The sequence below is a fragment of the Sapajus apella genome, unplaced genomic scaffold, assembly GCF_009761245.1.
Source record: "Sapajus apella isolate SASKATOON/1434 unplaced genomic scaffold, GSC_monkey_1.0 scaffold17, whole genome shotgun sequence".
Lineage (NCBI taxonomy): Eukaryota > Metazoa > Chordata > Mammalia > Primates > Cebidae > Sapajus > Sapajus apella.
The window spans coordinates 26,206,535-26,228,678 of NW_022436957.1; the positions used below are offsets into that span (position 1 = coordinate 26,206,535).

The window sequence follows — 22,144 nt, forward strand, 5'->3', positions numbered from 1 at the left end:
GGAAGTAGCCACTGTCAAATGAAGTGCGAGACCCTCCAGAGAAATAACAGCATAAGTAATTAGAAAGAACTGATTAAAATTCACTACAGGAAAGAACTGGTTTTTTAATGAATAGAATGGAGTAATATTGAAGAGTTAACCAAACTACATAATGATTGCTAGCATTCAAATGTGTGGCAGTGGGCAAGCTTGTATAGTCTTTCTTGGAGTCCTTTAAATAGACTATGAGACTAAGTCTTTTCAGGAAGTATCTGAGTACAGTCAGTGTCCTAAAAATATCAAATGACCACAAATAGATGAAGAGTTATCAAAGTTAAGTACAAAACTTAAATCTGGCAAATAAAGCTCAGCTGATTCTATTGGCTGCCTTTCAGAATTACTTTATATACTATTTAATGTTTCCTCTTCCTTAAGCCTTCTATCATGAAGCAAAACAGACATTCTTTCTACCAGGGGGTTAGAAAGTAGATGATAGCTACTTAGTAAAGATAATGTTGATCCATTCAAATTGAGATTTTTTTCTACAGTCCAGCAGAGAGAAAGAATGGTACCTTTAAAAGTATCCTAATGATTCCGGGTCTACTTGGAAAAGATTTCAATGTAAATAAGCATTTCATACATAACAGACTGCATCTTTTGTTTCCTCAGTAATAGAATCAAGTTCTCTACTTTGTCTTTGTCACAAATCACTCCCTAGTTTGTTAAGATGCACACTTTATATATGGTATGATGATGCTGGGTTTTGCATTTTGTGCTACCAACTAGCCTGCCTAGCTTTTAGATATTCTCTGCTCTCATGTGTGCTTAGAGAACCTATATTCCAAACATTTTTTGTAGTTTTGTTCTATAAAAATAATACAAAATAAGCACTCTAAGGTTTGTATTATTCTCCTAACTTGGTCTGTAATTTTGCATAAAACCTTTAAATCCTCTCAAAAATTTATTTTTCTCTAACAATATGCCCATTCATTTCTAATTTTCTAATTTCTATCTCTTAAAAGCTATAGCATTTTAATTGCTTATAGAAACTAATCAGTGTTTTATCCTTGATGGTGATTTCATTAAGTTCTTACTTTTTAAATGAAGTTTTTCATGTTTATTATTATATTTTGGTTTATAGTGTGGCTTGATCTAAGAACCCAGTCTACTGTTGAGAGCCTTAGTAAAAGAATTCCAGGAAATAATAACTTTGTCAAGGTAAGCATTTCTTCAAAAGTATACTTGCTATAAGAATGTTTTTTAAAAAATAAAAAGATTTCAAATTTCACTAAAAAGAAGCATCTTATGATATAATAGTTATTTGATACAATTTATAGAATCTTTTTCCCGGATAATTGAGGCCAACTCAAGTCTTTACCTTCCTGTGTTTCTTGCTCTGTGGTGGGTTGGAACAATAATACCCCAAAATTGACAGGCTGGAGGAGATTATAATGCATCTCAGTGACTTAAGTCATACTTCCCAATGGATGCTTTCTGTAATTGAACTATGCTTTCCAAATCTATCCCTGCTGTTTTCTACTGCCCATCAAAGAATGTTCTGGATGCTTTTGAGTTTTTAAGCATCTAGATTCAGGGAGAGAGAGAAAGTAGAAGACACACTAGCCCTTTATTGAACTCCTCTTCCACTTCGTTTACATGAAGAAGGCTAATAAAACTGCCTAATTTTCAGTCCTCATATAGATCCCTCTTCACATAAAGGAAGGGAGAGAGAATTTTTAAAATAGACAAGGAATTTTCTTTTTTTTTTTTTTTTTTTTTTTTTTGAGGCAGAGTTTCACTCATGTTACCCAGGCTGGAGTGCAATGGCGTGATCTCGGCTCACTGCAACCTCCGCCTCCTGGGTTCAGGCAATTCTCCTGCCTCAGCCTCCTGAGGAATTTTCTTTTAGCAAGATCAAGGCCAAGTTCTTCTAGCATCTAAAAGGAAGTCCCTTTTTTCTGTTTTTGTTTGTGTGTGTGTGTGTGTGTGTGTTTATCCCCTTTTGATTTGTCAATGGGATGCTTATGTCATTTTCTTCTAAAACTATTGTTGTAATCCCATTAGTTGCAGTAATCTGACCATTCCATCCCCCCACAATAACTTCAGACTTGTCCTGAATAAACATTTTCTATTCTGTTCTCTTCATCACCCTGCCCAACCCTCACTCTCACCTCTAGCTGCACTCCACTTCAAGAGATGCATGTTTTTCTCTCTGATGTCATTTTAGGCAGCTTTTACACTTTCTACCCACATCATGAAAATAAGATATTATGTACTAACTCACTATTGACTTTGTGGGATCTTCCCAGGTCATCTTTTGGGATGACCCTAGGTCCTTCAAATCCAAAAATATTTCCATAAATTATCTCCTATTATTTTTATGCATTGATTTTTTTAAGAAAGCTAGAAAACCTTGAGTTACAATTTTTAATTTACAGTTTGCATTAAAGTATTAAATCCTTTGGTTTGAATTTTCTTACAAAACCATAGTCACAGGAGATAAGAGGGAAAAGTGATCACTTTCTGTGGTTAGGTGATAAATGAGAATAGGGATGGGGAGGGGAAACATAGTTGTATTATTTTTGTGTATGTATTTTCTTGACTAGTTAACTTTAATCAGCCTTTATGTATAAATTTAGTGTTTAATATACTAACCACAAATGAGTTGGGTTTAACTCATTCTCAAGGAAGATTGGTAAGCACATATGTGTTTCATTTTGACCCGTTAACCTTTCTTCAGTTCACATTCCCTCCGTTCAATATATTTCCTAAATTTAGGCAACAGCTGTTTTATATAGAGCAATTCTGTGTTGCTTTATGTTTTTTTATTTTTTATTTTTTTTTTAGTCAGTGTCTTGTTCTGTTGTCCAGGCTGGAGTGCAGTGATGTGATCTCAGCTTACAATCTCTGCCTCCCAGGTTCAAGCAATTCTCTTGTCTCAGCCTCCCACGTAGCTGAGATAACAGGCATGCACCACCATGCCCAGCTAATTTTTGTATTTTTAGTAGAGATGGGGTTTTACCATGTTGGCCAGTTTGGTTTCGAACTCCTGACCTTAAGTGATCTGCCCACCTTGGCCTCCCAAAGTGCCGGGATTATAGGCATGAGCCACTCCACCCAGCCCTGTGTTGCTTTAATTTGGCATGTCTTTGAGCTCTTCTTTAGTGTCTACTAATTTCATGTTATTTGAATATGTGTGTGTATATATGTAAAATATATTATTAAGTCTTACGTGTTTTAAAACAGTTTTCTGGTTATGATCATTAGTTTATGATTTGGTATACTCTCTGATCTTTTATAGTTCATATGTCATTTTCATGGAATATAAAATAAACAGCACAGTTTTGGGCTAGGTTCTACATACAATACTTATTTATTGTGAAAATTAATATCTACATTGTCACTCTCTAATTACAGGATGTTGTGTCATTTAATTGTCTCTTTACCTTGCTACGTGGATGCCCTTTGAACTGTAAACATTTTGCCCTAATCTTTGTTCATGAACATGATTTCCTGTGCCATGAGACAGGAAAAGTATTTTTATTCATAATACAATAGGATTGCCTTTAAAGTCTTTGAATATTTTGTGATTTGTTGAGTTCTTTGGTTTGGTGGTTTTGTTTTAAACTGTTACACATTTCACTCGCTAACTGAAGTTCACAACTGTTTTAGTCCAAGACAGGCCTTCCACTTAGCACCTACTTCAGTGCAGTGAAACTTCGCTGGCTCCTTGACAATGTGAGAGAAGTTCAAAAGGCTGTTGAAGAAAAACGAGCTCTTTTTGGGACTATTGATTCATGGCTTATTTGGGTATGTTTAAATATAATGACTATATGGAGAATTGTTTCAGAAATTTTTCTAGACTGCCTTGCCTATTGTTTTCTACTAGCAGGTCAGGCTTTTTAATTAGTAGCATTATGAAGAAAACCACTCAAGAAGCAGCAGAAACATTTCAGCTTCCATTCAAGCAGCATTTTTGCCTACTTTCTCTTTATTTTTTCTTGTCTTATTTCAGTGAAAATGAAGGATAATTACCAAAACCATATCTCATTATCTATTATCTTTAGGATGAGTAATTCAGGCACCCTTTCTCTATTGTCTGTCATATACTCCTTTCCTACTAGCCATGTCTTAGAAGAAATAACTATTTAACAGGATAAAATACATAGAGTAATTGTTTTTTATTTTTGAAATGGAGTTTTGCTCTCGTTGCCCAGGCTGGAGTGCAGTGTGTGATCTCAGCTCACCGCAACCTCCATCTCCTAGGTTCAAGCGATTCTCCTGCCTCAGCCTCCCGAGTAGCTGGGATTACAGGCATGTGCCACCACACCGGGCTAATTTTTGTATTTTTAGTAGAGATGAAGTTTCTCCTTGTTGGTCAGGCTGGTCTTGAACTCCTGACCTTGTAATCCACCCGCCTCAGTCTCCCAAAGTGCTGGGATTACAAGCGTGAGCCCCTGCACCTGGCTGAATACCTAGAGTACTTTTATCTTTTGCTTTCAACATTACACAACTGTCTCTTGTATAATCAAGCCATAATATGAAACTAAATCATAGTGAGAATTTCTTTTTTTTTTTTTTATGACATTGCTTTTATTTCAAAAATAATATATACATAGACAATTTAAAAATTACAGACAAGCCAAAGAAAATGTTGTTACACAAATGCAATGTTACAATGACTTGTATTTCGAATCTTTTTGCCTACACTGAACATGCAGCAATTATCAACCTATGGCCAATCTTGTTTTTGCTATACTCACATATGCTTTCTCCCCACAGATAATTTTAAAACAAATGCAAGACATTTCATTTTATTTGTAAATATTTTAGTAAGTATGTGATGATCTTTTTCAACATTCAAGGGAACGTCAAGGAAATATTGTCCCCACTCTCACTTGCCAGATCCACAGAGCAGGTCTTTCAGAACCAATATCAGCAAGAGGCACCTACTTCACCTCTCCATGTGCTTGGCCAGGGCAGAATGTGCTTTGTGTTCATGACCAGCCATTTTCACATGTGTCAGTCACAGTTGAATGAGTATCTTTGACAATTGCATCGAACCAGAGTAAGGCAAGATGTGGGAACTGTTAGCTGCAGGAGACTCAAGGGAGCACGTTTTGGCTATATCCCCAGTGGATGTTGTTTATCAACTTTTGTTCCTTTCCTACCTCTTACTGCTTCCATGTAAAAGAAGGTAGCAATGCCTCCAGTTCAGGCATGTGGGTATACCTGAGAAAGAAAGTTTAAAACCTGTGAGTGGAGACAGCATAATGCAAATTGTTATTTAAACAACAAAAGCAACAACGAAAAAACCAGAGATGACAACAACACAGGATTATCTAATATCCTTATGAAGCAGATATTTCAATTTATTTCATCTTGCCAAATTTAATAAGAGTCTGCGTTTTTTAAACATAATAGGTGAAAACAAAACTGATTTTTTGTTTATCCATCAAGTAACTGGAATTGTGCTGATAAGGTAGCCACTAGCCTCATTTGACTATTGAGCACTTGAAACATGATCAAATTGAGGTTTGCTGTAAGCATGGAATATACACCAGATTTCAAAGACTTAGTACAGAAAAAAGAAGGTAAAATGTCTCAATAATATTTACACTAATTATATGTTGAAATGATATTTTGGATATGTTGGGTTTAATAAAATATACAGTATTAAGATTAATTCTACCTGTTTCTTTTTATGCTTTCAGTATAGCAACTAGAAAATTTAAAGTTACATATGTGGCTCACATTTTATTTCTGTTGGACACTGCTGTAAACTAGAAAACTAGATAAATGAAATGTTCCATTCTTTTGCTTTATGTGCTCTGCTGATTATAACCCTTAACAATATGTAAATTAAATTCCAAATAAGTACAAATTTAACCTGTCTTTTTTATTCTGTTTAGAGTTTGACAGGAGGAGTCAATGGAGGTGTCCACTGTACAGATGTGACAAATGCAAGTAGGACTATGCTTTTCAACATTCATTCTTTGGAATGGGATAAACAGCTCTGCGAGTGAGTTCTGTTTTGCTCTAAATATAATTTTCCCAATATATTACCTATTTATAACCAAAATCATACTATTTTCAGATGTCAGTGGAGCACCAAAATTTAACTGTTGCTATTTCAACTACAATATACAAATCTATGTTGTGCGTTTTTTAAAGAGAGACTATTGCTTATATAATAAACAGGCCAAATTAATTATTCTTCATGGAAGATTAGGTTCCTTTATAAAAGTACTTTGTTTTCTGTGTGCTTTCTAATTTTTATTGATTGGCTTGCGTAAAGTTAGAACGTTAAATATCTAAGAATACAACTATATTCTGTTGGCTTATGTTATTTATTACTATCCAACTCCATGCTCAAAAACATCCATTTCTAATTGTTATTGATACTTTTTGCATTTAAATACATATAAATGTTTCTAGATGTCTATTCAAAATAGTGTTAAATACCCAATCTTATTGTTTTTTAGATTTTTTGGAATTCCAATGGAAATTCTTCCAAATGTCCGGAGTTCTTCTGAGATCTATGGCCTAATGGTAAAAAAAAAAAAAAAAACCAACCTAATAATTAAAGTTTTTTTATTAGAAAAAAACTTGACTATTCATTATTCAAAAGTCAGCTGTTTTGTTTTGTAACTTAAAAACTTTAAAGTCCTTCTTACCAATGGATTTGGCATTTATAAACTTATTTATAAACTTCAATTGGTTTTTCTTTGAGTATTATTATTTTTAAAGAATTAATGGGATACTCTAACTTGGCATGAGCCAATTTATTCTTTGAATCCAAATAACTGTTTAGTAGTTGTGGTGTCTGCTTTTAATTTAGAGGAGAGACTGTACATTTAGTAATGTTATTTTTCCTGTTGAATCTCTTTTATAGCCAAACTATGTTATATATTAGATTCTTTGTCAGCATGAGCAAAATTTAGCAAAGAAACTGAAAGCAAAGAGTATGTTTCTGATTTGAGATTGCTAATTAAACTGGTTTCTGTAATGGACATTTTTACTTTTTATTTCATTGAAATCCAGTAAAAACATGGTTTCAGCAAAAAGTGTGCTTAGCATCACTAAGGGTCTGTGATTAAACATCAGGAATGAAAACCTCTAGGAGGAATTGCACTGGTGTTTGAGCACAAAAATCTGGAATTTATGATAAGACTCAGGAATAAGTGTGATAAATTACAAAAAGCATTACTTAGACATTTCATGAAAGATGAGAAACTTCCCTTATAAAGTGAATGATACAGATGAACACTAAGTGCTCTGGATAAAGCTTGAGCAAGAATTTTTAACTGTTTCATTTATAATAAAGCTTTTTAAGGCAACAGAATTTCCTTAAGGGAAGCATAGTCACTGCTTATCTTCAGCAAAAGTGCTTTGATCATTTCATAGCTGTCTGCAAACTGACTTGGGTCAAGGAAAAAGAAACTATGCTTGAGAAATAGTTTCAGAGGATGGTTAGAAAAAAAACGTTGAACTGGCCTAGTTTTCTCTTGCATTTAAAATATTATGCTTCTATCCTTCTTTTTCCCCCTTGCTGACTATAGAAAATCTCTCATAGCCTGGTGAGTAGGTTGCCCACCAATTATGTACCCATTCATTTGGAAAAGATACAGTGCACTTCCATTTATTTGTAGACACAAGCAGAAGTCCATTTACTAAACATATATATCTGGAATATCCTTGATCTTCCAAATTATTATAAGCTCTGGTCAGGTTTTAATTAAAAAAAATTAGTCTTGTTTCTTTTTTAAGAGTAATGTTCTAAAATAAAAGACTAAGGTAGTTTCCTGGAATGAGAGATTCTGATATTCTCATAAAGTACAACTGTGATGTGCTTTGGGCCTTAGCATAATAGGGCGATTAGATATAGTTTGAAATGTCTATTTTAAATGATATCTTGATTACTTTTCCAGACCAGTTAGGTGGAAATGCACTGTTACTTTTTCTGCATGCTTCATCAAGGATGCTCCAGGAGGAGCATCAGAAGTCCCTCCCTGTGAAGAAAAAAAGAGCACTTTATGTGCCTGAACACACATAGTAGTAGATCCTGTTGATAGTTTGTTAATTTTGAAAGCATAAGCAAAAACTTCTTGTAATATTTAAATATATCAAGATATATAGCCTCTAGGTTTCCTATAGATGTACTTTAAGCCTTTTGAGAAATTTACCCTTTACTTAATATCCAGATCCAGATTTTCAAATAATATATACAGTAAATAAAGATAACAGATTTTGAATTAACTGGAAAACATGAAAGAAATAAAATGATACCAGCTATCTAGAGGACATTTTCTATTTTGTAGAGGGTTTCTACATGTATGTTATTATTTCCTCATTATCATAGCCATGTAAGGTGGATTCTGTTCTTGCCCTCACTTTAACAGACAGGATATCTAAACCTCCCAGAGCCTGGGAAACTTGCTCATACATGGCAGACCAACAAGTCAGGTTCAAAGCTGTAGTTTGGTGCTCTTCCTAGTACATCACCCCTACTTCAGGGATCAAATTTCTTAGTTTTCTTAATTCCTTAATATCATTAAATATTGCTTTGAGTTAGCGTGCTTTTTTAAAAATTAAGTTTGTAAAGTCTACAATCAGCCACTTAAATCTCATTTTTCTTACTAGAATTCTGGCCATCACGATCAAAATAAAAACCAGTATTTATGACATAAATTAACTGTTGCTTATCAAAATTTGAAGACAGATGTTTGCTGTGAACAAATAATATCCAATACCTGAAAACTCTTATGTTCAGAGCAGCTTGAGTAGAAAGAAAAGTTGCCAAAATATGGCCTTGCAAAATAAATGTTTCATACTGGTTTGATAGTGATTTCAAGAATATATTAGTCATTTCTTAATAATGGCAATAATAGCAAAGCACTAATGAACTTGGGCAATCATGTAGCCCAGTCTCCATTTTGTAGAGAAATAAAGTGATGTATTGAGAGGTTTCAGCGGACTGCTAGTGGATTAATACTAACTAACTAACCAAGAGCAGAGCCCACATTTACTGGCTCCTAGTCTAACATTTTGTATTCATTCTTCAGTGCCACATCTCTTCCTGTCATTCTAGGAATACTTGTAGTATCTGTCTCTGTATCATCTTTTAGTTGAAATACTTTCTTTGTCTTATCTGCCCACATCCTCTGGCACGTTGTTATTTGTGTTCACCCTTGTTGCAGAGTAGAGCCAAAATTTTGTGATTATTCATAATCTTTTTTTAAAATTTTTATTAGAAAGCTGGGGCCTTGGAAGGTGTGCCAATATCTGGGGTAAGTTTCATCACCAAGTATCTCCCGATCCCTACCCCTTTCCATGTTATGGCTTTCCTTCTCTTATTCCATCAGTCTGCCCCTTTTAAACTAGGGAAAACAAGTAAAAGTAGCAAAATTGGCTAATTCTTGTTCTTATGTGACATACTGTGGGCCATTGAGAATTTTTTGAATAAATTAATTTAACTTTCCCTTCCCATACTTATTCTCTTATATGTTAACAAATGGTATTAACAAATGGGGAAAATGGCCAAATGGAGAAAATGTAAGAAATGTAGACAGTTCATTCCTTGATAAATAAAAAAGAAAAATAAGTCCCATGGCTCTTCTAAAGAGGAAATTAATACTATTTTATTAGTCAGTGTTTTTTATTGTCATTTATACTTTCAGTGTTTAGGGGACCAGTCTGCTGCATTGGTGGGACAAATGTGCTTCCAGAATGGACAAGCCAAAAATACGTGAGTTTAAGAAACAGACTTAAAAACCAATGCTGTTTTGTTTTTCCCACTTGGTGCTTTGAATGAGGAAAAGCTTTTGAAGTTCATCCAGGATGAAAACCAATAGTTTAATAGCTCCAATATGTATATATACATTTACTATTTTTTAAATATCTTTAAATAAAATATGTTATGCCATATATATGCACACTGATGACGCTTATAAAGACCTTAATTTGTAAAATTAAGTTTTTTTATCCCAAAAACTAAATTTTGGTTCAAAGTATTCTTGCCTTTTTGGGGAGATTGGTGGGGTGGTGAGAGGGATGGGAAGAAGTGAGGAAGAGCCATAATATAAACCATAATTTTCAGCATATTAAGTCTTTCTCACTAACTGTAAAGTTATATTTTTGTGGAATTTTCAAGGTTATTTTCCTAGCACTGTGCTTTCTCTCCATTATCTGAAGTTTCTCCTTTGACAAGAAGCAGAAAGAATGATAGAAGTAGAGATTTGGTATATTTTTCTCTCAATCTCATCTTCTTACTACTCACACATGCAGAGTCTGGGACAAGCACCATATCTAAGAGTAATAAGAAGATGACTCTCACTTTACGATGAGAAAATGGATGTTCAAAGAGGTTATGTGCTTGCTAAGGTCATAGCCTTGACACAAAAGCAGAACCAGATCTCAAGCCCATACCTTCTGAGTCTGAATCTGGCACTCTTTCTTTCTGTTCCACCAATCACTATACTTATTTAAAGGTAAACTTTTAAATATTAAAAAAACTACCTGCCAATTATATGTATTCATGAACAAAAATGAATATGCCCCCAAAGCTGAAATAATACTGATAATTATAACACAAGCTCAGCCAGTGGCTATTGTGCTACATATAATGCTCCATGTGCTTGAAACACATTATACAATTTAATCCACATACAGATCCTGTCATTCCCATTTTATAGATCAGGAAACAGAATTAAAGAAAATAGTTTATGCAACAGCACACAACTAGTAAGTGGGAGATGCAATATTTGCACCTAGATCCATCTCATTCCTTAGCCAGGGTTCTTAACCTATGTAGTATACTGCCTCCTGTGTGGAAAAGATTTCTGTACAACTGGCAAGAGACTACATTTAGTTGTTCTTTTCTTGAGGATTTCCTAAATGTCTCATCAATTTTAACTTCAGTGATTAAGTTCTTCCTTTGTGAATAATGGAATGTGTAACATTTCTAGGTGAAACGTTTTCGTAGTCCAGCAGGGTCAGGGGCTCTCATGCGAAAGGGTGACATTATTTGTGTGAATTTTTTGAGGAGGAGGAATGTGGACATTCTTTGCAGGTCATGATAATATAAGGTGACATGACCAAGAGCATTTGAGTCAGCACAAGTCTAGAAACATTCTTGGAATCTGGGTTCCAGGCAGCTGAATCAAGAGTCAAGAGAAATAAAATAGAAAACTAGGTTATTTTTCTCTTTCTTTCCTCCTCTGCCAGAAACACTATTGCTAGTAAATCAAATGGTATTTATATTTTAGGTGCCTAGCACAGTACAATCAATCCTCTGTGTCTACAGGTTCCACATCTGTGGATTAAAAATATTCAGGGAAAAAAAACCATAAAAATATCAATACAACAGAAAAATACAAATTTTAAAATACAGCATAATAACTATTTACATAGCATTCATATTGTATTAGGTATTATAAGTAATCTAGAAATGATTTAAAATATACAGGAGAAGGATATATGTAGGTTACATGTAAATATGAAATATGACACCATTTTATACAAGGGACTTGAGGATCCTTAGATTTTGGTATCTGTTGGGGCAGTAGGGGCCCCTGGAACCAATGCCCAATCCCCCCGCAAGATACCAAGGGACGACTGTATGTGTAGCACATGATAAGTACCCAATACAATAGCCTGCTTTTCCTCTTCTCTACTCCCCTCCCCTCTAACATTATCAGTCACATCCTTAAGTGATGAATTTAAGTTAGGGAGGACTTGTTTGAGTACCCCTGCAGCTACTGCAGATTGGAAGAGGGAAATAGCAAATTGTTAGATCTTTGGTCTCATATTTATCTTCCTGAGGGAAAAGAACACAAGTACGCATTTAATCATATATAAATCAGAAGTTATGTGCCATGAGAAACTTTAAAGTAAAGCTGTTGGGTTTCAATGGGAGGAAAGAAAAATCATGAAAGATTGTCTAAGTAATGAGATGCTTTGAAAAATAAGCAGTATTGGAGGATACAGAGAACATTGAACAAGATACGTATGAGGAAATAGAAGACTTTGTTTAGAGAATGTAGAGAATGTTAAAGTAGGGAAGTGACAAAAAACACAAGGCTAGGATCATGTTGTGAAGCCCTATAATTCAGGCTAAGGAGCTTTTCTTGATAGGCAGTAGGAAACTTTTGATGGTTTATGAGCTAGTGTTCAGAGATGACTGGAGTTGTCAGTTTATAATACAGCAGTCTTGGGTGAAAGTGAGGAAAGACTAGAGGTCAACATGCCATGGAGGAAGCCACTATAGTATCCTGGTAATGAGCACATGGGCTCAGAAGGATGGGGACAGAGAGGGGGACCATGAGTGGATGTGCATGACACTGCAGAGGAGAAAGGGAAGGGAAGTAGGTATGTAATCTAGGTACCTGGACCCAATGGTTAGGCTTAGCCAATATAAGGAAAGGGTCTGAGTAGAATTTTTGTTCAGAGCATGTTTGTGGTACTGGCAGACTGTATGTTGCACACATTTGGAAATGTGGAATAAGTTTAGTATAACAGTGGCAATTTTTGTCCAGGTGCAATGGCTCATGCCTGTAATCCTATTTTGGGAGGCCAAGGCAGGTAGATCACTTGAGGTCAGGAGTTCGAGACCAGTCTGGCCAACATGGCAAAACCCTGTCTCTACTAAAAATACAAAAATTAGCTGGGTGTTGTGGCAAGTGCCTGTAATCTCAGCTACTCAGGAGGCTGAGGCATGAGAATTGCTTGAACTTGGGAGGTGGAGACTGCAGTAAGACAAGATTGTATCACTGCACTCCAACCTGGGTGAGTGAGTGAGACTGCCTCAAAAAAAAAAAAAAATGGAAATTTTGAATTTCCTCTAGATAGAGGGGGTTTTGAAGCAACAGAGGTAGATGAAATTACCAAGAAAAAATATACAAGTAAAGGAGATATTTAGAAGTAGCAGGCACTGGGATGGGGAAGTCAGAAAAACAATGCAGTTATTCATATTTTGTTATATTTATATGTGTGTGTATATACATGAGATAGGGTCTTGCTCTGTGCCCCAGGCTGGAGTGCAGTGGTGAGATATCAGTATACTACACCCTTGACCTCCTGGGCTTAAGCGATCTTCCCACCTCAGCCTCCTGAGTAGCTGGTACTACCAATGCATGCCACTACACTCTGCTAATTTTTAATTTTTTTTGTAGAGATGAGGTCTGACTATATTGCCCAGGCTGTCTCAAACTCCTGGGCTCAAGCAATCCTACTGCCTCACCCTCCCACACTACTGGGATTATAGGGATGAGCCACTGCACCTAGCCTGAAGTTATTCATTAGCGTGGAAATCCTGGGTAGAGATATTTATGAGGGAGGCATGCTCAGTAATACAAAACACTACTAAGAGGTCATGGAGGCTGAGAACCAAGAATGGACCATTATACATTGAAATTAGGTCTTCATATGGTGACTTTCAAGAATGCTCAAGATGGAAGCCTGGTTGCAAATGGTCAAAAGAGATGTAAGCAGGTAGAAAATCGAAAATAGGTGCTTTGCAAAAATACAGCCATACAGGAATGGTGAGAGAAGGACATGGTTTATGAGGTTAACAGGATTATGAAACATATTGGGAATTTTGTTTGATTTTGTTTGTAAGTTATGGTAAGACTAGAGAATGTTTCTTTGGAGTCTGAGCAGAGAACAGATGAAAGTTGTAAAATAAATGGGGGATAAGTGATAGGCAAGACCAAGTCCTAAGAGGTTAGAGAGATTGGGATTGAAAATTTAGTTAATTTCTCCCAACCTCAGCAGGGAGAAAATGACAGTCAGCTCAGAATTCAATGAAAAGCCCATCTCTGGTTCAGGGTGGGGGGAGAAATTATGGATGATTCTGATTTTTCTTTTAGCTTAGCTGTATTTTCCAATTTTTCTAGAACCTAAAAAAATTGATTATTTGAACATTAAATTTTATTTTTCTGAAAGAGCACCTAAGATAGCAGTCTCATCTGTCCTGGGGTGCTGACTGAGTGTGATAAAGTTTTTGACCTCCTTCACAGCTTTATCGGGGCAAACCCCCCTGCCCCTGTGTGCCATCTTTGTCACACCTCTCTGGGCTGCTCAGTCCTGATCTGATATGAAGGAGAGCAAGCAACCTTTACCTTTGCAGAAGTTAGAAAAGTAAAACATCTTTCTGGGATATTTGAACACAGTACAGTGTTCTGTGAGTACAGTGTATAGTGAGGAATGCAAGGTAGATCACATAAATGCTGAAAGCTCTATATATGCTTGATAACTGGGAAGAAAGAACAATAAAATTTAAGAGGAAAATGCTTTCCTATGTACTGCTTTAAAAGCTGTGGCCTAAATATAGCAAAGAAGTGTCTTCATATTTGTTAATATTCATTAATTGCTTATTAAGTATACTCACTTAAGAATTCACTTTTATTAAGCGCCTTGAGCCTTCTCATCAATTTTGCACTTTAAGACTCATATGCAACTGTTCAGCATAGTGTTTATACAGATGCTAAATTGGTACAGATTTCTCCTTTAAAAAGCACAAAATAGACAATTATCTTCCATTTTTATGAATATTTATCACAGTAGGTTAACTTGAAATATATAGCTTTTTCAGTGTGTGGCAATAAAAAGCTATAGTGATTTTGTGTTTTAGTTTGTAAATGTATTACCTGTACCTAGTGTTATTTGACAAGTGTCTTTACAAAATAAGATATTTATTAGTCCCATGCTCCTTGAATTTGTCACCTGCTCATCAAGCAGGCCAAGAATATATTTGAGTGAGAAGAGATAGACTATCCTAGGCTAATCCTTATTCAGAACAATGGTACCTGGAAAAATGTCAGAAAACAATTTCCCTTGGTTTTGTGTTTGTTGCACAATCAAAATGCAGCTGATGGGATCTGTTGAGTTAGTGCTGACCGGTAGTACCTTCTTCTGGGATCCTTCTGCCAACCCCTGGACTGAGCACTGTCATATCTCTCAATTGCTAGAATGTCACCTTGTTACCCCAACTCAGCCTAACTGTTCCTCTGTGACCCTTATGGATATCAGTTTGGGCCACTTACCTGCCTGGCACAAGTCAAAACTACCTATTAATGTCCAAGGGCCAGACTTGTTGCAGAGTCCAAAGTTTATACTGATAAGGCTGCCACAAAATAAATTCAGTTCTTCTGTATCAGCCATGTTACATTTGGGCTCTGATTATCAAAGATAGGCCTTAAATTGCCTTCTCTTCCATGCTTTGGAAGCTACACCCAGCTTGTCCAGCTACACCCTTTCACACTCTGCATCTAGCTTCCCAACCCCACCAAAAGATAGTGGTGTTTCTCAGCTAAGCTGGCTGTCAGTCATGATGCTTCACTATGACATAACTTAGAATTTTTGTAATTCAGTGGTATTTTATAAATACAGCCCTGGTCTATGACTGACTAAACACTAAATACTATACCTGCATTTTTCCATTAAGATTGCGAGTACATTTCCTTCTAGGCTGATTTCTAAAGCATCATTCTGTGAAGAGATATGATTTTTGTTAACTTTAGGAACTTTTCTAAAACCGTAATATAATGACTTTTTTGTACTAAATTACATGTCAGTTTTGATCATTTGTATTATTAATGTTTCATTATTTGCTTTCAATAAAATTGTCTTACTATTCATTGTCCCTTGAACTATAGGTATGGAACAGGATGTTTCTTACTATGTAATACAGGCCATAAGGTTGGTTTTTTAAATTTAAAAATTGATAAAAGTCTTTAAGTTCATATAAATAATGCTTAGACATAATTTGCTATTAAATTACTTTTAGTCATTAGTTTTTACTTAATCTTTATCAGGGTTTAATTTAGAGCTCAGTACAAAATTTAAATGGATCTAATAAGAACCATTTTAGGTTCTTTGAAACTTATATGTGTGTTTTTAATTGTGTTGGTGGGAAATCTAGACTGAGACCTCTTCAAATTCTTAATGCAACTCTAATTTGAAACAAGGAATAATTTTCTTTTTTTTGAGACAAAGTCTCACGTTGTCACTGAGGCTGAGTGCAGTGGTACCATCTAAGCTCACTGCAACGTCTGCTGCCCAGGTTCAAGCAATTCTCCTGCATCAGCCTCTTGAGTAGCTGGGATTACAAGTGCCTGCCACTGTGCCTGGCTAGTTTTTGTAGTTTTAGTAGCGATGGGATTTCACTGTGCTGGCCAGGCTGGTCTTGAACTCCTGACCTCGTGATCCACCTGCCTCAGCCTCCCAAAGTGCTAGGATTACAGACATGAGCCACTGTGCCTGGCCATGTGTTTTTAATTCTGATCATTTTGACTATAAAGATTTATTTTTAAAAATTGCTTTATTGATTGCATTATTTTTTACCTATATCATTTTAAACATTTTAACTTTAAAAAAATGTTCTTATGTTATCTTTTCATTTTCTACTACTGAAATCTTTTTTTCTCCCCCTTTCCTACAGTGTGTATTTTCTGATCATGGCCTTCTCACCACAGTGGCTTACAAACTTGGCAGAGACAAACCGGTATATTATGCATTGGAAGTAAGTTCTTTTTAATCGATATGGATAATATGACAAACATTCAAAGCTAATGCAAATTTCAGTGTTTTCTAACACTTTTCTAATAACTCTTAATACAGAGGACTCAAAAAATTCTGCTTTCTTGGCATTTGATTGAGTGGAAGGAACCTGAGACTGATCTGGGTGTCAGGACTCACAGGAGACCTTGATTATATTGGTTCCTCAGTTCTTATGTCAATTAATTGTGTCACCTTAGACATATTACTTGACAGCTCTACAATGTAAAGGTTTTTTAAAATCTCTAAAGTTTAATCAGATTAAGGGGCTCTCTTACATTTCTTCCATCTTGAAAATTCTTTGTTTTTATAAATAAAATGCCTCAGTGTTCCAAAAAGAACCCCTGGGCACAAGAAGGCAGAACAACTCTCTTTACTTGTCTCCTCATAAAAATAAATTTTGTGTAACTTTTTTTTTTTTTTTTTTTTTGAGATGGAGCCTTGCTCTGTCTCCCAGGCTGGAGTGCAGTGGCATGATCTTGGCTCACTGCAATCTCCACCTCGCGGGTTCAAGCAATTCTTCTGCCTCCTGAGTAGCTGGGATTACAGGCATGTGCCACTATACCCAGCTAATTTTTTTATTTTTAGTAGAGACAGGGTTTCACCATGTTGGCCAGGCTGGTCTCGAACTCCTGACCTCATGATCTGCCTTCCTCAGCCTCCCAAAGTGCTGGAATTACAGGCGGGAGCCACCGCGCCCCACCTAACATTTTGATATAGAAAAGAAAGTGAGGAGATTTATGCCACTTATTACTCGAAACATTTGTTTCGAATGTGTTTGTATGTTATAGTAGGAATATGCCAGCCTAAGCCCATAGGATACGGTAAGTTTGTATTAGAAACATTTATTTATAAAGTCAAAAAAATAGTATTCTTTTTATAAAATTGGATACATTTCTTATAAGCATTTCTATATAATTAATTTTGAATTGGCTACCTTATAATACACAAGTATACAGTTGATCTGCAAACTTATTGAGGCTCATGTTTTAGAGTGCCTGATGATAATTTGGTGACAAGTTCAAGACTTCTGGCTAGAGTTAAAACATTTTATTAGTCATTATGCCTAGCACATGAAGAATATTAGTTTATTGATGTTTTTTCTCCCTTTTCCAACCCATAAGCATTATAATATCGACCCCCAACCCCTTTTCTATGGATGGAAGCATTGTGAAAACTTAGCCTGTATATTAAAGGTATCTTAACACTTCTTAGAACTTAAAATCCTACAACCCTTCTCCCTCTCTACTTTCCCTCTGTGGAAAGTGCATAGCACAACACTATGCACATAGAATATGCACTTGGTAAGTGTTACCTATAACATAATAATAATAATATGATTCTGCTTTCTTTTTCTTCTTGCACAGGAAACAATTAATGCTTTTTTTTGAGACAGAATCTTACTCTGTCGCCCAGGCTGGAGTGCAGTGGCACAATCTCAACTCACTGCAACATCTACCTCCTGGGTTCAAGTGATTCTCCTGCCTCAGCCTCCTGAGTAGCTAGGATTACAGGCATGTGCCACCACGCCCAGCTAATTTTTGTATTTTTAGTGGAGACAGGGTTTCACCATGTTGGTCACCCTGGTCTCGATCTCCTGACCTCGTGATCTGCCCACCTCGGCCTCTGAAAGTGCTGGGATTACAGGCGTGAGCCTCTGCGCTCGGCTAATTAGTGCTTTAGAATTACAGATGCCTTAGACCTGGGACAGGCTTCAGGGACAGTGGTCACCCGGTCTTAATTCCCCACCCAATATGAAAAGCCTTCTCCTGTCTGCTTACCAGTAGCCATCCTACTTCTGTCTGAAGACAGCACCCAAAATTGCTTCTTAATAACATCTCTGCTTTGGAACTACATTGGTTGTCAAAAGCGTTCCGACATTAGGAGGCTGCAGTCAGTTTCTCTGGGTCTTCCTCCTCCAGGGTAAACTGACCCAATACCTTGATCTCGTGTGGTTTCTGGATGCTTTATAGTTTTGAGCTCCTTTCATTGGGTGCATTGCAATTCATGTCATCCAGAATGGAGTATAATATTCTACATCTAATCTGACCTGCACTCAATCAATAGGGTGATTTGTGCCTCTCCTACCATAAGCACTGCTTTTGCTCCTCTAGCCTGAGAGTTCATTAATTTAGACAAATAACCCCTTCATATTATTGGCCCTGGGAGCATATGCTAAAAAACCTAGCTCATTTTCAAATGAGTCATTGTTAAACCAAGTCTGCTCTGTTCTGTATTTGTGTAGTTTTTTTTGTTAGATCTAAATTCAGGTCTTTTGTTTCTTCCTGTTTAATTTTATAATAGTGATTTTAGCCTATTCCTATATAGTCTGAATTCATTTTCACTCTTTACTGTTACTCTTTCAGTTTTGTCTCATCTAGAGATTTAACAAGCATTTGCTTTATGATTTTGTTTCAATTTATGTAATGCTTTTAGATGCTTAGAATTGTAAAAGCTGAGAGGGACACTAGATCATCTGACAACATACTTAGTTACACCCTCCTATCCCCTTGTTTTACACATGAGGAAACTGAGATTAGAAAAGTGAAATTGGAGTCCCTTGGCCAAGTAACTTTTGACAGCATTAAGTAGCAAATGCAGGATGCAGATCCAGATGCTTGGACATGAAAGCCTTGATGCCTAGGTCACCCTGCTGTACCATTTCCTTTCTTGTAAGTCTGGAAGTTCTGGGCTCCAGTCTCCCAAGTCCAGCGTTGTCACTGCATCTAGCTTATGTCCCTTCCTTCATCTGCTAATCTAGCAGTCTCAGCACAACAACACCACACATACACATACTAATATGTTAACGGTGTAGTTAGAATTTTTTTTCTCTACGTTTTCTTAATTTTTTTTTTTTTTAATTTTTTTTTAAGGCTAGTCAAGTGAAGCAGTGGGAATGGAGAAGGAACAAAGAAATCTGTAACTGGTTGTGATCAATTAGTTGTAAACACCACTGCACTTGGACCAGCCCTTAATTGTTTTTACAATTAACAAACATTAAAAAAATTAAATTAAAACAAACCAAAAAACAAGGGTAGGAAATAATGCTAGACTGGTAAAACTTTTTATCAGTTAACTCATGCTAATTTCACTTGGTCATACTAATTCCTTTTTTTTGTAAATGTTTACATAGTATATATTTAATAATATTGTCTTTCATCTGATGGATTGTTGTTAGGCTTAGAAGTTGGAGATATGAAAATTTTAGTCTTTATGCTCTTTAAAACCTAAAACTATAGCTACCCATTTTCAGTCTTTTAGTGTTTTTTCATTCTTCCTCTGCTGATTTGGGAGCAATAAGATACATTTCTATGTTTTTATTTTGGTGATTTTTTTTTCTTTTGTGTGTAGCCTTAGATTGTTTGTTTATTTATTTGTTTGTTTGAGACAGAGCTTTGCTCTTGTTGCCCAGGTTGGAGTAGTGCAATGGTACAATCTCAGCTCACCACAACCTCCGCCTCACAGGTTCAAGTGATTCTCTAGCCTCAGCCTCCTGAGTAGCTGGGATTACAGGCGTGCACCACCATGCCAGTTTGATTTTGCATTTTTAGTAGAGATAGGGTTTCTCCATGTTGGTCAGGCTGGTCTTAAACTCCTGACCTCAGGTGATCCGCCGTCCTCTGCCTCCCAAAGTGCTGGGATTACAGGCATCAGCTACCGTACCCTGCATGATTTTTAAGATACTGTTTAACCGTATATATTTCTAAGAGTATACGTCATTGTTTGGTATTTTTAATCTTCCAACCATGATGAGGACCTTTAATATTTTACCCTACCACCTCCATCACCAATTGTGTTATTTTGCTAAAGCTTTCATTTCCCCCATTTTCTTAAACATGCAATAATTATTACTGTTTTCTTTGCAGTCCACAATAAATCATATTTATTGACTTATTTTATCTATTTCTGTGTCCAGTATCATTTCTTTGGTCTCACATCTTTTTTATTCCCACCTACTTTTTTTTTCTTTTTTGTTTCTTCTTTTTTTTTTTTTTTTTTTTTTTTTTTTTTGCTGAGGGGCATCCTTCTTCTATAGTTCTTTTACTGACAGTGTAGGATAGTAAGCCTATTCTTTTTAGGTTTGTCTTTATTTTGCCCTCACTCTGAGGATGAGTATAAAAGCCTACATTAATAATTATTTTTCCCACATCCCTTTTGGCCATTTTTGATGCTGATGAGACCTCTGCTGTCAATGTGTGGTTCATTTGTAGATAATCTAGTTTATTGTCTGGGAGTTTCTAACATTATCTCTTTATCATTGATGTTCTGTAGTTTTACTGTGATATGCCTGGGTTTGGATTTATTTTTATTTATCCTGTTAGGTACTTGGATCCAAGTCTGTCTTCAGATCTGGAAAATTCTCAGCAGTTACCTCTTCAAATATTGCTCCTCTACCATTACTTCCATCCTCTTCTGGAATTGATATTGGATGAATATTGGAACCTTTCAACCCATCATCCATGTCTCTTAACTGCCCTTTTATATTTTTTTAATCTCTTTGTTTCTCTGTGCTGCATCCCTGGTGAGTTTCTCAGTATCTACCTTCCATTTCCAAATTATCTCTTCAAAACAAACAAGACAAAACATAAAAGCCTTCTTTGTATTGTGAAATAGAAGACACATACAGACAAATGCATTAAATATCAATGTACAACTCGAAAAATTATTATAAAGACTCATATAACTTGTTCCTAGAATGCTACCAATCCCAAGAACCTCTATTTGCCCCGAGATCACAACCTCCTCCCTCTCCCTGAGATAAACATAAACTGACTTTTATCATAATCACTTCTTTACCTTTCTTTGTAGATTTAACACTTAAATGTACAACCCTGATCACCAGAGTTTAGTTTTGCATGTGTTTAATGTTTTATATATTAAAAATATAAAAGATAAGAGAGAGAGAGAGAGAGAGCATGTGCATGTATGTCTGACTCACTTAGTATGTATTTTTTGATCTGGCTTCTTTCAACATTATGTTTGTGAGATTCATCCACAGTATTAGATATAGCTGTTGTTTTCATTCCTTCTCATTGCCATATGAAATTATTGAAATTTAGTATTTATTCAGCTATTGATGACATTCGAGTGGTTTTCAGTATTTGGCTATTATGAAAAATGCTGCTATGAACATTTTTGTATACGTCTTCTGATATAAATGTATTCACCTTTCTGTAGGAGTAGAATTTTTAGCCCATAGATTGTGTGTATCTTCACTTTGAGTAGATAATGCAAACCATTTTCCGTGGTAGATGTATCAAGTTATACTCCTACCATCAGTGTGGGGGAGTGCTAATGTACTCATCATCTCTATCTTGTCTAGCATTTACCGCATCTATTACATTTTTCATCTTATTTAATTTTTTTTTTTTTTTTGGGACGGAGTTTCGCTCTTGTTACCCAGGCTGGAGTGCAATGGCGCGATCTCGGCTCACCGCACCCTCCGCCTCCCGGGTTCAGGCAATTCTCCTGCCCCAGCCTCCTGAGTCGCTGGGATTACAGGCACGCGCCACCATGCCCAGCTAATTTTTTGTATTTTTAGTAGAGACGGGGTTTCACCATGTTGACCAGGATGGTCTCGATCTCTTGACCTCGTGATCCACCCGCC

At 36.0% G+C, this 22,144-nt stretch overlaps 1 protein-coding gene across 13 annotated transcripts in view; it reads left to right on the forward strand.

The window, feature by feature from the left end:
* The window catches only part of GK (glycerol kinase), a 78,643-nt gene that overhangs the window by 37,025 nt on the left and 19,474 nt on the right, over positions 1-22,144 (forward strand). For 9 of the 13 annotated variants that reach the window (XR_004271166.1, XM_032286178.1, XM_032286185.1 and 6 more), the window contains 9 exons: positions 1,121-1,197; positions 3,652-3,789; positions 5,892-6,001; positions 6,465-6,531; positions 7,542-7,559; positions 9,234-9,269; positions 9,660-9,727; positions 15,636-15,678; positions 16,421-16,501. Coding sequence is in view for 12 of the 13 variants with exons in the window: in XM_032286178.1 (XP_032142069.1) it covers positions 1,121-1,197; positions 3,652-3,789; positions 5,892-6,001; positions 6,465-6,531; positions 7,542-7,559; positions 9,234-9,269; positions 9,660-9,727; positions 15,636-15,678; positions 16,421-16,501 (638 nt within the window). In the remaining variant the exon portion in view is untranslated. The remainder of the gene's footprint in view (positions 1-1,120; positions 1,198-3,651; positions 3,790-5,891; positions 6,002-6,464; positions 6,532-7,541; positions 7,560-9,233; positions 9,270-9,659; positions 9,728-15,635; positions 15,679-16,420; positions 16,502-22,144) is intronic. The other 4 variants (XM_032286182.1, XM_032286184.1, XM_032286186.1 and 1 more) reach the window with 1 other exon arrangement.